This window comes from Haliotis rufescens, unplaced genomic scaffold (assembly GCF_023055435.1).
Source record: "Haliotis rufescens isolate VD_foot unplaced genomic scaffold, xgHalRufe1.0.p SCAF_20, whole genome shotgun sequence".
Classification (NCBI taxonomy): Eukaryota; Metazoa; Mollusca; class Gastropoda; order Lepetellida; family Haliotidae; genus Haliotis; species Haliotis rufescens.
In genome coordinates this window covers 17,746,438-17,759,533 of record NW_025963891.1, presented here as the reverse complement: position 1 = coordinate 17,759,533, position 13,096 = coordinate 17,746,438, and the positions used below count along the sequence as shown (strand labels likewise).

General features: G+C 40.3%; 1 protein-coding gene across 1 annotated transcript in view; it reads right to left on the bottom strand.

Moving 5' to 3' along the window:
• Positions 1-712: 712 nt before the first annotated feature.
• Positions 713-13,096, bottom strand: part of LOC124132807 (sphingosine kinase 2-like) — a 35,628-nt gene continuing 23,244 nt past the window's right edge. Inside the window, exons 3-6 of the mRNA XM_046496949.2 lie at positions 9,322-9,416; positions 8,632-8,747; positions 7,754-7,974; positions 713-6,275 (exon numbers count right to left, since the gene is read on the bottom strand). Coding sequence (XP_046352905.2) covers positions 5,293-6,275; positions 7,754-7,974; positions 8,632-8,747; positions 9,322-9,416 — 1,415 coding nt within the window. The 3' untranslated portion in view covers positions 713-5,292. The remainder of the gene's footprint in view (positions 6,276-7,753; positions 7,975-8,631; positions 8,748-9,321; positions 9,417-13,096) is intronic.

Below are 13,096 nucleotides of genomic sequence, written 5' to 3'. Positions count from 1 at the left end.
AAATACAGTTCATTTAATTTTGCACTTTCAAAAAACTTGAACAAGCAGCGCCATGGTCAAAACAGAAAACAGTTGGTTCCACTGAAACAAACTGTCCACCATGAAAATCAGTAGTCAAGTGTTCACTGTTCAATTGTGAGTGAGTTGGGTTTAACGACGCTTTCAACAGTAATACAGTTATATCACGGCGTGTCAGCTTAATCTGGGAGGAAAGCCCGAAGTGATGCAGGTCTCAGATGTTTACCACTGCGGTGAAACCCACGAGCACGGGTATGGTGCTGACCAACCTAAAAAACATAATCGGGGGGAACCGGGATTCGAACCCACAATCATAGGTTTCTGGCGTGCCCAAGGGACGCAAGTTCACTGTTCAAGGTACATGTAGAAATCTCTTCCCAGGCTGATTAAAATTCAATATCTTATGATTATCAATGACATAAAAAAAAAATTAGGAGCGAGTGAGTTGGGTTTAACGCCGTTCTAAACAGTACCGGTATTCCACTTATATCACCATGTGTCAGCTTAATGTGTCGAGGAAAGCCAGAAGTGATGCAGGTCTCAGACGTTTACCACTTCGGTGAAACCCACAAGCACAGGTATGGTGCTGACAAATAGAAACATAATGGGGGCGAACAGGGATTTGAACCCACAATCATAGGTTTCTGGCGTACCTAAGGGACGCAACTCTGCACAGCGAATCGCGGAGCCTAAGACGACTGGGCTACCCGTGCCCCCTCCAAATAAACAGTTGTGTACAATCAACCTGGGAAAGGGCCTCCCTACATAAATGTATTCCTTGATGAATAAATAGTACAGTATTTGACTACCGTTGGAATTGGAAGATTAAAGTAAACTTATGTGACCCACAAGTTCCTGTATCGAAAACTTCAGTGACCCACAAGTTCCTGTGTCGGAAACTTGTGAGACCCACAAGTTCCTGTGTCGGAAACTTGTGTGACCCACAAGTTCCTGCAATGTGTCAACACTCACACACAAATTCTGAAATGTCCTTTTTTATTTTTCATTTTTCCTATCTTCCAACTAGGATTTTTTCACAAAAGAAATCTGTAAACCACAGGATTAAAATAGTCTGGCCTAACCTAAGTAATGCCGTAATTCATTGAAAACTTGTCGTAAGAGGCGACTAATGGGATCGGGTGGTCAGGCTTGCTGATTTGGTTGATGCATGTCATCGTATCCCAAATGCGTAGATCAATGCTCATGACGTCAATCACTAGAATCTTGCCGAGTGCAGCGTTGAACAAGAAATAAACAAACAAATCATTGAAAACTAAACTGACAAGGGAGGAACGCTTTCTACTCCCCCCCCCTGCCCCGAAGAATACCAACCAACACAACGGGGCACACATGGATTTCGTCTCTCTGATACGATGTCAGTGTTGGTTGTGTTCATTTTATGAACATTTCCTGCTTCCTATAAAATGTGAAATTTGCCAATAAAAAAGACTGACAAGCAAAAATACCACAGAAATATTTCCTTTGATAAGCCTCATCAAACATGGTCCAAACATGGTCCAAACATGGTCCGAACGAGTCCTTGGTCCACATAAACATGATTAACCATGATAGGAACTATTGCACATAGAAAATAGAAATATACAAAATTTGATGTACATATTCAAATGTTCACTTTGAGTGTCGCACTGAATGGGAACATGATCTAGATAACCATAACACGACAAATGGGACTTCAAGGTGCTGGGATCTTTGTCTTCAAACCAGGAATACCTTTAAATACTGACATATATACGCATAAGTCCTCAAGGTCAAATCACCATATAAACATAGCACTTTGGAAGTAACTTGTATGATTTAATCACTAGTAGTTAATATAGAAAGGAGAGTTTGATAGCGAAATGGCATACAATTTCATTATTTGAATCAGAATATCAGATTCCTGATTCAATTCAAAGTTGCATTATGCAATGTTTGACAATTAAACGAACTCATACATTCTGTTGCTCCCATAACATGACAACATGATACTTTGGGTACAATATTGAAGCTCACCTTGCTTTTATGATTCCAAATCCAATATTTCATGGCCTATTATTTCATCATTTCATATTAATATGGAATGGTAATATCATAAATAAATAAATGTTTAATGTGAAATAGTAGAAATTTTATCAAAGATCAAAGTAAATACATGTAAACTCTGTTTCACAAAATGAATGAGTCAAAGTTACAACATAAATAAAAGGAAGCTTTTAACATCTAACACACACCCTAGCCTAGTTTCCATACATTTCTTATATATCAAATCTTATATAGAAGATAACTGGATTCAGTTTTTGAATGACAACAAGTTAGCCTGCCTCTCACATAACCTGTTTTAGCAGTCCTTTGAGTGAGTGAGTGAGGTTTTACGCCACTTTTAGCAATATTCCAGCAAATATCAAGGCGGGGGACACCAGAAATGGGCTTCACGCATTGTACCCATGTCGGGAATCAAACCCACACTAGGCTACCCAACCACCCATCAGTACTTTTAAGCATCATATTTCTACTGAAGACAAACAAAACAAATCTTCAACATGAGTGCTTTCATTTTTTACATGAGGACACCTGTACGAAATTTGGAAGATTAATTTCTTTTTTCACTGTTTCAAACCTACAATTTCTTTCTCTGAATATATTAAAAGGAAAAGATGAACCATTTCATTTTTTTTACAAAACACTTTTTTCAAGACAATTTTTTTCTGTCTTTACTTTTAAGCACATATTTTTGATTCAGTATTTTCTGGAACAAATAATGTTTTTCCAAAACACTCCCAGCCCCCTCCTACCCAGCCCTGAATATCATATGATCAGTCCCTAAGAATATCACACATCCAAGGGCCTATTCACTGACATTTCAGATGCTTAAGGTTCATATAAGCGAAATGAAACAATCAGATAAATTGGATAAAGTCATCCTCTCTGTCCTCACTATCTTAACCACAAACTACATAAAGACTGAATACTGAGTGAGTGAGTATGGTTTTACGCCGCTTTTAGCAATATTCCAGCAAGATCACGGCGGGGGACACCAGAAATGGGCTTCACACATTGTACCCATGTCGGGAATCGGACCTGGGTCTTCGGCGTGACGAGCGAACGCTTTAACCACTAGGCTACCCGACCGCTCCCTGAATACTGAGACCTCACAAAGCAAGACAAAGGTGAAACGTAATTTCTATTTCCAAGAGAGCAAGAAACACAACACAAATTCAAAACATGTAAGGACACAGGGTCCCGTTCCACAAAGCTATCTTAGCGCTACGACTGTCATAAGTCAATGCTAAAGTATGGGAGTTGCGGTCATCTTGGCGCTAAGATTGCTTTGTGGAAAGGGGCCCAGGTTATACAAATAACTTTAGGCTACGACTGTCGCAAGTCTACGTTAAGGTATGCAAGTTTCGATCCCAAAGATCGCTTTGTACAACGGCACTCAGAACTTTGTGAACTCTGACCTCTGACCTCCACAATAATCACCTCCAAATAGATGACCAAGTGTGTAGTATTCTTGGGCTTCGTGGGACAAACACTCATTGAAAATACAAAGCATTCAAGCATCAAATGCACATTCACACCACAGTGGCACGTTACAGTTATACAAATATAAATATACCCTTGAGTAAGTGTCATGAATTTGAGCCGTATTCTAAATACTACAATCACACATTCATGAGTACAAAAACCATCTTCCACAAGAATTTGTGCAAGTTACCATGGCTATGTGTCATCTTTGCATAGACTCTAGAAAATATATAATATATTTTGAAAATATCAATAATCTCTATTTACATATATACACAGTGAAGCCCTGACTCATTATACAATTTTTGAAAAAACCCAGGTAATTCAATTTTATGACCGGGTAAGTAACGCCAAGACTCTTCTGGGACAGTATGTGGTTACATTTTGTTACAAGTCCGGTGCATTACAAATCACATGACTTTCACATGATATAGATCAATGTCACAATACCATATCTCTCATCTTATTGTGCGTGTCCTGGTATCATATTCTCCCATTCCAAAATCATCCATGCAAGTCAAGGATTGGATCACAGACAAGCTTTTATACTACCAACCATAAACTATTTTCTCAGCAGTTAGTTTTTGCAACTCACAAGGTTAACACTTGATGCTGTCTATAACACTGCCACCTGCAGAGTCCGACAAACAGCGAAAACAATCACACTTACCGTATTTGCCATATTAAACACCCTGTCTCTATTCAGTTTCAAGACCAAACTGCATGTAATCTTCAAAAGCAACATTTTCAGCCTGATATGGTCCATACGAGCCATTATTTTGTTTTAATATTTATAATAGTATTTATTTTCAGACAGGTGTGTATACATGCAGATAATGAGTTTTGACATCTGTCAGGATGTGACAACACTACTAGTATGTAAACACTGGATATACGTACCATGTCAACAAATTCTAACTCTGTCTCTTATTCATCCCTTTCTTACAATATTTCATCGCGTGCTCATCACCTTGTCTATCTTCTTATAGCAAAAGTTTTAGTTACATCAGCATTAAATAATGTTAGTTCACTCCTCGATCTGTTATCAAATTTAGACATATTGTGAGTTATTAAAAAAAGCATCCAACTCGACTTAATTTCTAATCACCCATGGTCCTTAATATGGCGAATACATTATCTATACTATGTACTGTAATGTAAGTACAGTATAACATGCATATCTAGTCATATCATGCACTGCAGTGCACATCTGGCCAATATCAGACACATATAACTCTGATATCCACTAGAGCGTATCTAGCCACCATATACAACGCATACAATAATGCATATCTATTCACAACATGTACTGTAGTGCATATCTAGCCATAACGCACCTTAAAGTATGTATAGCGCAAATGTACTTAATCTAGCCACTATAATATATATCTATCCACAATATGCTTAAAAAATACATCAAGTTAGTACATCCACTCTTGTGTGTATCTGGCCACAATACACCATAATGCATATCTAGCAATAACAAACTCTGTAACAAATCTAGCCGTAACATCTACTAAAACGTGGGTTAATACATGAAGCTAGAGCATTCTGTTCCACAAATCCGAAACCTATGTTCTGTCTTCCAATTTATGCTGCTAGTACATCTCAAGTCTGTTGTTGGACCACACAAACCTGGAATTAATACACACTAAGCAATGCCACTATAGCTCTGACGCATGTTGGCAGAAGCCATTGACAAACACATCCATCTTGAAATCATCCATCATAATACAGAAAATGATTAGATCACTGAATTGCCATAATTCTACTAAGCTGAGGTAGAACTTGACCTTGGAGAGGGGTCACATCAATTCGTTCACCATCAACCATAATATTCCCATTTGACGAAGATGGCTCGAACCTAAAAGCTAGCACTTTGACAATTTCCACATGAGGCGAATCAACATGTCCGCCTTCACCGAAGGACAGAAAGAGATTTAAGAGCGTATTCCGTGGAATTCCATCTCTGATAAACATAAGATACATAAAGCCGTCACTAAGATGAGCATGAGGTGCTGCAAGCATGTCACTTCCAAGATGGGTCTGGTATAGAGCACTGACTGACACGAACCCATCCTCTATAACAACCCAATCCTCGGGAACTGGTTGATCTAGCGGCGGCAGAAGAGCGGCAGACAGGTTGTGGTTCTCAGCCCTCTTAGCCGAAACCGTTTCTGTTTCAATTTCAAATTGGCCACGGCTTCCCGAAGCTGTTATGGAACTCTTCTTCAATTTCACATTATTTTCCAAGCTCTGATTTGTCCCGCCAGATGGTTCATTCGTGGAGTGTCCGTTTGTCGTAATGTTTATTGGTTTAGGAGTTTGTATGCCGTCTCCACAGCCGTCCGGGGAGAAGTCCTCGCTGATCTCCATGCTTGACCTGGTAGCGGAATTGGACAGAGTGGAATGTTCCTGAGATTCTTGGAGGTTTGGCATCTGTTCTTGATCTCCCATGCTGCTGTTCATCTCACCCATACTCCCGTTGGAGTTGCTGAGGCTGAGCTGGGAGCTGCTTGGGTTCAGGTCCGAGCTGACAAGGTCCTGGGAGCCGAACGCTGACAGTCTATCATTGCTGCCTGAACTCAGTGTGCTTTTACTGTTACTGCGACTCCGTAGTGAAAATCTACGGATCTTGGTCACAACAGCATTCTTACTTTCTCCATTCACAACCTTGGGACTGTATTCAGCAACTGGCAGGAAGGAGATTTTTCCTTTGTACGAGCGTAAATCTGAAGAACAAAGTGATCATGGAATATAAAAATTGACAAAAGGACTTTATGCATGTTCAAAATATTATGTCTCATAAAAAAGATAAGACCCTATTTAATCATACCTACCTGCTTATGTTCAGCAAATTGCCTATTGAGAGGTGAGGATGAATTTAATACTGTGAGTAAACCAGAGCTGTAGCTCACCTGACTGACTGAATGAACACACTGGCGGATGCAACTGTCATGAAGTCACGATACTGGGGTAAACATACTGTTAGTGTTGACATCAACCGAATACTAGAAAACCAATGAGTGAGTGAGTGAGTTTGGTTTAATGCCGCTTTTAACAGTTATATCACAGCGTGTCAGCTTAATGTGAGAGGAAAGCCCGAAGTGATGCAGGTCTCGGACGTTTACCACTTTGTGTGAAACCCACGAGCACGGGTATGGTGCTGACAAACCTAGTAACGTAATCGGGGCGAACCGGGATTCGAATCCACAATCATAGGTTTCTTGCGTGCACCAGGGACGCAACTCTGCACAGCGAATCGCTGGCCTTAGACGACTGGGCCACCCGTGACCCCAGAAAACCAATGACCAAACACAGGATGTCTTATATGGTTGAATGGAAACCAAATTATACATTGATGAAGATGTGATGATGAACAAACATTCGAGATCATTGTTGGAATCAAACGAAGACTCAGATTCATTTCTCCTTTGACATTTCAGGGAAGATGCTAAGTGAGTGAGTATAGTTTTACCGCAATTAGCAACATTCCAGGAATATCACAGTGGAGAACGCCAGGAATGGGCTTCACACTTTACCCATGTGGGGACAACCCGGGTCTTCAGCATGACAAGCGAACGCTTTAACCACTAGGCTACCGACCACCCCTGCTAAAGAAAGCCTCCACAGTTCTGTTCAATGCCAGGATGTCAATCCATATCATGTCAAACCAAGTCATGACTTGTAGAGGCCATTGAACTGGTTTGTTTGTTTGTTTGTTTGTTGGTTGTTTGAATGAAGCAAGTCCTATGAAGATTCCGGGTTAGAGTAGGTCTTCAGCGACCCATGCTTGTTGTAAGAGGCGACTAACGGGATCAGGTGGTCAGGCTCGCTGACTTGGTTGATGCATGTCATCGTACACCAATTGTACAGATCGATGCTCATGATGTCAATCACTTGACTGTCTAGTCAAGACTCGATTATTTATAGCCGGCTGTCATATAGCTGGAATATTCCTGAGTGCGGCGTTAAACAACAAACAAAAAACAAACACACTCACTCATCAATATTCCTGCAAAATGAGGGCAGCCTGTAAATGATCAAGTATTGACCAGACAAACCAGTGATTGACATTATGAGCAATGATCCATGCCGTCGGGCCCGATGACATGCCATCAACCAAGTCTCCAATCCTTACCAACTGATCCATTAAATCACCCATACGATACTGGGGACCTATTCCACCCCGGAGTCGGCTGGTACTCACTAAGAATGCGCTTGATGGCCCCGAGAGTGAACCTGGCTTCCCCGATACTGCGGTACTTCTCACTCTCAAAGTCGATGTCGGCCATGATGCCCCATGTGACGGACAGGAAGGAGAAGATCCGCTGTGACGGAGTCTGGATCAGCACCAGGTCCATGGGCACGACCTTGTGCTTGATGAGGACAAAGGTCGAATGCAGCACAGCATTCATGTCCACTGGCTCTCTGAGGAAGTAAAGGCAATTAGGACGACTTCGAAAAGATGTTCGTACTCATACCTTTAATCGACATAAACCCGTAGCACAAAAGGGGTAAAAAACCTGGACATGTCAGCACATGTAACAAGGTAGCAACAGATAAGGGAAATCGCAATGTGTGTCCCTTCTTTCTATACTTGATACACCAGACAGCCCTACTACTTCCATCTTCCCGAGGCAAGCGTGTCCCCTATCAAAGCCTAGTTTCTACCCTTTCCACATCAAGGCCACTTTTAATGGCTAAGCCCTGGCGCCATTACGCGTAGATCATGAGTTGTGCCCCTTGTACTGAAAACGGGATATCCAATCAGATCGCTGTTCTTAACTCATATAGCTTCACAAAGATGGAGGCTACCATAGGCAACAACCTAGTCAATCAGATAACAGGAAGATGTACTACTGCATGTCACATGTGAATCAACATTCATTTACAGAAATCCATTGAAAAACCTGTTTAAAACAGCGATCATATATACAAAATGCTTTCTGCATACATCTATTTTGAAACAACATCAAGTTGAGTTGTCAAATCTACAGTATAACATACAACTGTCAAACACAATCAGTTTAACCACTTTGTCAAATGTTTCATTGAAGCAGACGGTTAAAGCACCAAGCTCCTTACCCTGCTGAATAGTTGATGGAGCAGCAGAGAGCATTGCCGGAGCCACCAGGAATACATCCCACGGGAATCTGGATCGCTTTCTCCCAGTCCGGCCTCTCCATCAGCCCATTGATAGCCTGGAATCCAATTGAAATTTACTTTAATAAAAATTCATTATAAAGAGCAAAATTTATAAAAATTTGTGGCCAAATTGTTTTTTGTATATTCTGATAGAGAAGTATCTTGTCAAACCAAATTCAATTTTTCAAAGGCTGTGATATTAATTGAACTTGATGCTGAAAATACCCACCCTCATTCATTAACACGTGCAGACAATTGTCGCAGTTGTGTGTGTCACTATTCACAGATGTTTCGACACATAAAATGAGTTCTGTGTTTTGTTTGTTTGTTTGTTTGTTGTTTAACATAGCACTCAGCAATATTCCAGCTATATGATGGCGGTCTGTAAATAATTGAGTCTAGACCAGACAATCCAGTGATTGACATCATGAGCATCGATCCATGCACATTGGGATAGGATGACATGTATCAACCAAGTCAGTGAGCCTGACCACCCGATATCATTAGTCGTCTCTTACGACAAGCATAGTCACCTTTTCGGCAAGAATTGGTTGCTGAAGACCTATTCTACCCCGGATCTTCATGGGTCAAGCGGCCTGTATGTCTAGTTAACAGTTGAAATATCCGTACCTCATATATCAAGCCATCGCCGGACACGATGACCACTGCATACCATTCACTCAGGGCCAGTGTCAGCAGCAGGTCTCGGGCGTGGCCGGCATACTCTGAAATACAGGACGAGTCAAACTGAAGTGCCCCTCTGGGGAACATATTTCTGAAGTATTGATTTTGTTCGTTGTAAATAACGCTGCAGTCTGAAATATTCCAACCCTATGGAGGCTGCCTTGATATGATCGATTCTGGACCAGACAAACTAGTGATTGATATTATGAGCAACAATTCATGCCGATGGGTTACGATGACCTGCAGTCAACCAGATCACCAAGCGTGACAAAACTGATGCATTTAGTCACCTTTTAAGACCAGCATAGGTTACTTCCAACCGATTCTAACCCGAAGTCCTTACGAGTGACCATAGTTTTGACTCTCTATTATCTACTCCAGGTGCTTTTTCTTACAAAAATTTCATGCTAGGGTTAAAAAAATAAAAGAATTGATTCTGAGGCAATGACTTTTGAAAATATAGTGAGGGTGGGCGTTTTTGTTGTTGTTGTTGTTTTAACCAGTATGTAACCAAATAAACGGTTGTGTACCATCAATCTGTGAAAGGGCCTCCCTCCCTACATAAACAAACATACAAACTCCTATAGCCGGCATGACCATAACACGAGATGCACAGTAAAGCAGTGCTAATGTACAGGGAAGTAACTGTGTGCTATATGGACCGCATTGTCTTTAAGTATCTGTTTTAAGTATTTGTTTGAAAATGGAAATAAAAACGAAAAGTGCGGCAGACTTTACGACCATGTGGGTGGTTCCTGAGAACCATGACTAATATTTTTTTAGCCTTATGTGAGCAGACATTTACACTGATCATTGCTCACAGGAGCTTTCAACATCAAAGGTAATATTTTTTGATAAATTCTCTGATCATATGGACTTGTTGACAAACTGCGGACTCGTAAATAACTTGCTTGCTTCCATCATGTCATGGAAACATGGATCAATAAAATTGTTAATGCCGTGGTCAACACAGTTGTTTAAAGCGTTGATTTGTCACTCAAATACTAAGAACTCTACTTTTGTGTCTTATAATTGTTAATGCTTTATTCTCTCGTTTATTACACCAATATAATCCATTAAACCATTGATAACAACACACAAATATTCAAGAAAACCCAGCCAAACCAAGCAATGTCAAGCCTCTGTGGGTCTGATGGTAGATGCAATCCTGGGGACATATACCGCAAAAGGTTTAACACTTAAAATTAAAAAACAAAACTGGTTCCAATTAATTAGCTGCCATTTCATAGCATGTTACCATGAGAAATTCTATTGTTGTTCTGTCCATGTTTTTTCATACACTGTATTAGTAAATATCAATTCCAAATTATCCAAAAATACCACTTCTCTGAGGTAAGACAGCATGTTACCATGAATAAATACCATTGGTCTGACCACATTTGTTCTTGCAATGTATTATTTGTTTGTTGTTTAACGCCCCACTCAGCAATATTCCAGCTATATGATGGCGATCTGTAAATAATCAAGTCTGGACCAGCCGATCTAGTGATTGACATCTTGAGCATCTATCTAAGCAATTGGGATACGATGACATGCATCAATCAAGTCAGCAAGCTTGAACACCCGTTAGTAAACCTCTTATGACAAGATGGTCGCCTCCAAGAACTGGAGTGAGATACATTATAGAAATGATGCAGCAAATATTGTGACACACCGGTTTGTTATTGTGTGCATAACATGTATAACAGCTCCTATCAGTGAACAGGGTATTCCATTACAATGATTGCATGTATCATTTGGTGCCAGGTATCGGCAGGTCTGCCACCAGATACTTCTGAACAGGACCTTCAAAACAACTGTTGAGTTTCATATAGCCACAAGACTCTATAGCTCAGGAATATCTTTTTTCAACATTTGCAAACATAAAGGTTTCAAAGATAATAAAGATCATACTACAAGTTAGGGCTGGGACAAGTCCAAATTTACTGCCTGGGTACCCACCCCACTATTACCCGACCCTACCCGGGTACCTGCTGTAGGTCTCAAGAGTTGGGTACAAAATGTCCAATTGGGAATAGTTTGACCATAGCCCTGGCAAAATGTATTTAGATACACATACAAAACGATCTGGTCATTCAAGAACTGAAGTTGTCTGAAGTTTTATCTTTATTCAAACCAATAAAGGTCAGAAGGAATGGGTGGATAGTCTGGAAAGAAATGCGAACATTAGTGACTTGTAGTGTAACCATAGAGTTCTAGATAATTTTTGTCATTAACCAATATATCACTTGACTAACCACGGGTCCGACTCACCTGACCGAGTACCAATCACTACACATTTATTTAATGCAAATAATCACCAATCTCACTCTATATTTATCAGGATATGAAACAAATATACTAGGATGAAAACATGTTCCGCCTACCTAGTTGTTTTGTCCAAACCATATTCTTTAAGCCTTTTCATGGAGTCCAACAATGAAGAAATATTCCTGGCAAGTATTTCTACATCTGACAAAATCAGACACTAGGAATGATAAAATCTGCTCAACAAAATTAATCCAACAAAGGAAAATAGCTCCAATTTCATCTTTTGAAATAGTCAACAAAGGAAATATTACAGAACATATCCTTTCTGAAGACAAATCGGTCCATCTGGGACCAAATGTAACAACTTGCAAAATATAGGAAAGCAATTTTATTCTACCATTCATTCATTCATTCATTCATTCATTCAGTGAGTGAGTGAGTGAGTGAGTGAGTGAGTGAGTGAGTGAGTGAGTGAGTGAGTGAGTGAGTGAGTGAGTGAGTGAGTGAGTGAGTGAGTGAGTGAGTGAGTGAGTGAGTGAGTTGGGTTTAACACCGCTTTTTAACATTTTTCCAGTTATATCACGGCATGTCAGCTTAATGTGGGAGGAAAGCCCGAAGTGATGCAGGTCTCAGACGTTTACCACTTCGGTGAAACCCACGAGCACGGGTATAGTGCTGACAAACCCAGAAACATAACCACTATTCATAGAATCGAAGTATCCCTGTCAATTGAAATGCTAGTAATCACATTCAAACTATGCACATAAAACCTGTACATGTTCTACAATGATAATTTTGGCTCATCCTTATTCTGAAATAGAAGAAGCCTGATGGAATTGTGGCATATAAGATTACTATGATAACAATGTATGTTAATCTTGGCCTCACACATCTGCACATGTGTCGGTATCCACACTACATAATGGCTGTTATGAAACCACAGGGTCAGGACTTAGCTGTCAATGACTCGCATCACATCATGCAGATAAGAGAGGTCACAATGTGGACCAAAGCTGACTGCCATGCATAGCAGGTATAACAAGTGCCTGCTATGTCTACATAAATATTAGGATAGGGACAAGCATGAAAGTAAGGCCATGCTAATGTTTACACTAAATGTACTGAAAACTAGGGCTGGGACGAGTCTTTACAACCCGGGTACCACCCCCCTATTACCTGACCCTACCCGGGTACCCGCTATAGGTCTCAAGAGTTGGGTACAAATGTCCTATGGAAATAGTTTGACCGTAGCTCTGGCAAATCGTATTTAGATACTTGTATAAAACGATCTGGTCATGCAAATACTGGAGCTGATTGAAGTTTTATCTTTATTCAAACATAAAAAGTCAGAAGGAATGCGTGTATAGTCAGAAAGAAATACGAACAGTAGTCACTTAAAGTGTAACCATAGAGTTCTAGATAGTTTTTGCCATTAAACAATATATCACAT